Source organism: Lolium rigidum, chromosome 2 (genome assembly GCF_022539505.1).
Source record: "Lolium rigidum isolate FL_2022 chromosome 2, APGP_CSIRO_Lrig_0.1, whole genome shotgun sequence".
NCBI lineage: Eukaryota > Viridiplantae > Streptophyta > Magnoliopsida > Poales > Poaceae > Lolium > Lolium rigidum.
In genome coordinates, this window is record NC_061509.1 from 264,259,057 (window position 1) to 264,261,043 (window position 1,987).

The window sequence follows — 1,987 nt, forward strand, 5'->3', positions numbered from 1 at the left end:
CTAAAATCGCATAGACTTTTCACTAAAAATCGCACACCTCAAAGAATTAAGTGATTTTGGGATCCATATACAAAAACCCGACAAACTGAGAATTAGCCAACGTGATATCCTCCATAATTTCGACACCTCCTCAGAATAGCGTTTTCTTCAAAAGGGAAATGAAGCGTGGGTTGGTCAAAAGACACGGAAGGTTTTAACGCCCATTAAACCCCTCACTCCCACGATTTCCGCCCCATTATAAATACACGCGCCTTGGCGCCTCCACGATCAAATCCATGAAATCCTCAATACATTCCACGAATCCCTTCTGTTTCCGCACCATCTAAGTCCAAATCCATCACCAATGGCAATGGAGAAGATCACGTCGCAGCCACCGTCTCCCCGCCTCTCGGCCTCAGCCTCTTCCTCGCCAGCCACCGTCGGCGCCCTCCTCAACAATGCCGCCGCTGTCGCCACCTCCGGCGCCGCCCCGCGCGTGTGCCGCTCCCCGCGGTCGCTGCTGTCGCGCTTCCTCGGCAGGGGCAGCGGCGGGTTCGGATGCCGCATGCGCCTCCCTCGCTACTGCTCCACGCGCGCCGGTGCGGCCGCCAAGGAGGACGCCGGAGACGAGGTTGTGGTGGCCGCGCCTAATGTGGTGGCGCGTAATCCAGCAGAGGCCCGCGAGTCGCCTCGGAGTTCCCATTCCCAGCAGGGTACGTGACTACCGCGAACTCGTTTCGAGTTAGTGATCTGCGTTGATGTTGATGGCAAGTGGCGTGGTGTTGCTAATTGTTTGCGCAGGGAAGAACGCGGCAGAGCCGGAGCTGACGGCGGCGAGCCTCGGGCTGGGCGCGGGGCTGGTCCTGCTTCTGTCCAAGGGCGCGGCGGAGCTGAGCAGGATGGCGGAGCTGCGCGCCCAGATGGAGCGGCTCGTGATGGACGCCAGGGCAGCGGAGGCGCGCGGCGGCGGCAGCCGCTCAGTGGACGATGGCGCCAGCGTCGTCAAGGAGCGCATCGTCTTCGCCGATGCCGGCGACGAGGACGCCTCTTCGTCCCACGGTTCGCGTACTGCCGCCGCCTCCGCCGGCGAGAATGCTGCCTCCGCGATGGATCAGATGGAAGCGGAGCTCGAGGCGGAACTGACGCGCCTGCAGCTCTCATCTGACTACGAGGGCGATGAGTGCGCGACGCCGAAGCGAGATCACCAGCTCGAGGTATCGTCATCATGTTGCTTCGAACCCCAAATGCTCTCTGCAATCCAAACTTGGCACTTCTCTACTAAATTACAATCAAAATTGGCAGTCCGAGCCAAAGAGCGACGTCTCCTCGGAAAGCGGCTCCCCTGCTCGCATCGACCAAGACGGCGTCGTGAACTACGCAGCAGGAGAATGCAAGGAAGACGACGCCATCAACATCGAGGAAGAGGAGGAGGAAGAAGAGAGCACTCCCTGCCATTTCGGCGTGCCGGCCCTGGTGCTGGAGCGGAGGCTGCACGAGTTGCTGCAGTTGCGGCATGAGGAGCGGATCGCGGAGCTGGAGACCGAGCTGGAGCGCGCGCAGAGGAAGCTGCGGGAGAAGGAACGCGAGGTGTCCCGGTGGCGCGACACCGCCAAGCTCGCCTCCCGCCACAAGGATGAGTCGCGGCTAAGGTAGAAGAATCAAAAAACCGTGAAGGCGCACGCGAAAGGAGGAAATTTGGAACCTGTGCAAAATGCAAATTGGAGCCCAAAAATGGAACGTGCCCATGGACTTGGGCACGATAAGCTATGCATGGGTGATCAAGTTTCCTATGTACCAATGAACTTTTAGATCTTTTTCCTACTCTTTGTTTTGAAAAAGTTGCAAACTTCAGAAAGAGTTCTTGGGCACTATTTGTTGCTAGATTTGAGCAAACAATTGGGTAAGTTGTCTATCGGAAAATAGCTATGTACTCCTAGAGGTTCAATATATATGGGAGTATAATATAAACTAGAACCTAGAGGTTCAATATACGGCATTGACAGAAGTA

The 1,987-nt window shown here is 57.0% G+C and overlaps 1 protein-coding gene across 1 annotated transcript; it reads left to right on the forward strand.

The window, feature by feature from the left end:
* The first annotated feature begins 343 nt into the window (after positions 1-343).
* On the forward strand, positions 344-1,632 carry LOC124688701 (protein POLAR LOCALIZATION DURING ASYMMETRIC DIVISION AND REDISTRIBUTION-like). The gene is made up of 3 exons (XM_047222339.1): positions 344-692; positions 781-1,193; positions 1,282-1,632. The coding sequence occupies exons 1-3, from the start codon at positions 344-346 to the stop codon at positions 1,630-1,632; spliced, it is 1,113 nt and encodes a 370-aa protein (XP_047078295.1).
* Positions 1,633-1,987: the final 355 nt, after the last annotated feature.

Bases quoted from the DNA above. Each gene is read 5' to 3' on its own strand.
- LOC124688701 (XM_047222339.1), top strand. From the start codon at position 344: ATGGCAATGGAGAAGATCACGTCGCAGCCACCGTCTCCCCGCCTCTCG. The intron at 693-780 runs GTACGTGACTAC...TTGTTTGCGCAG, and splicing joins GAGTTCCCATTCCCAGCAGG to GGAAGAACGCGGCAGAGCCG. The intron at 1,194-1,281 runs GTATCGTCATCA...CAAAATTGGCAG, and splicing joins AGCGAGATCACCAGCTCGAG to TCCGAGCCAAAGAGCGACGT.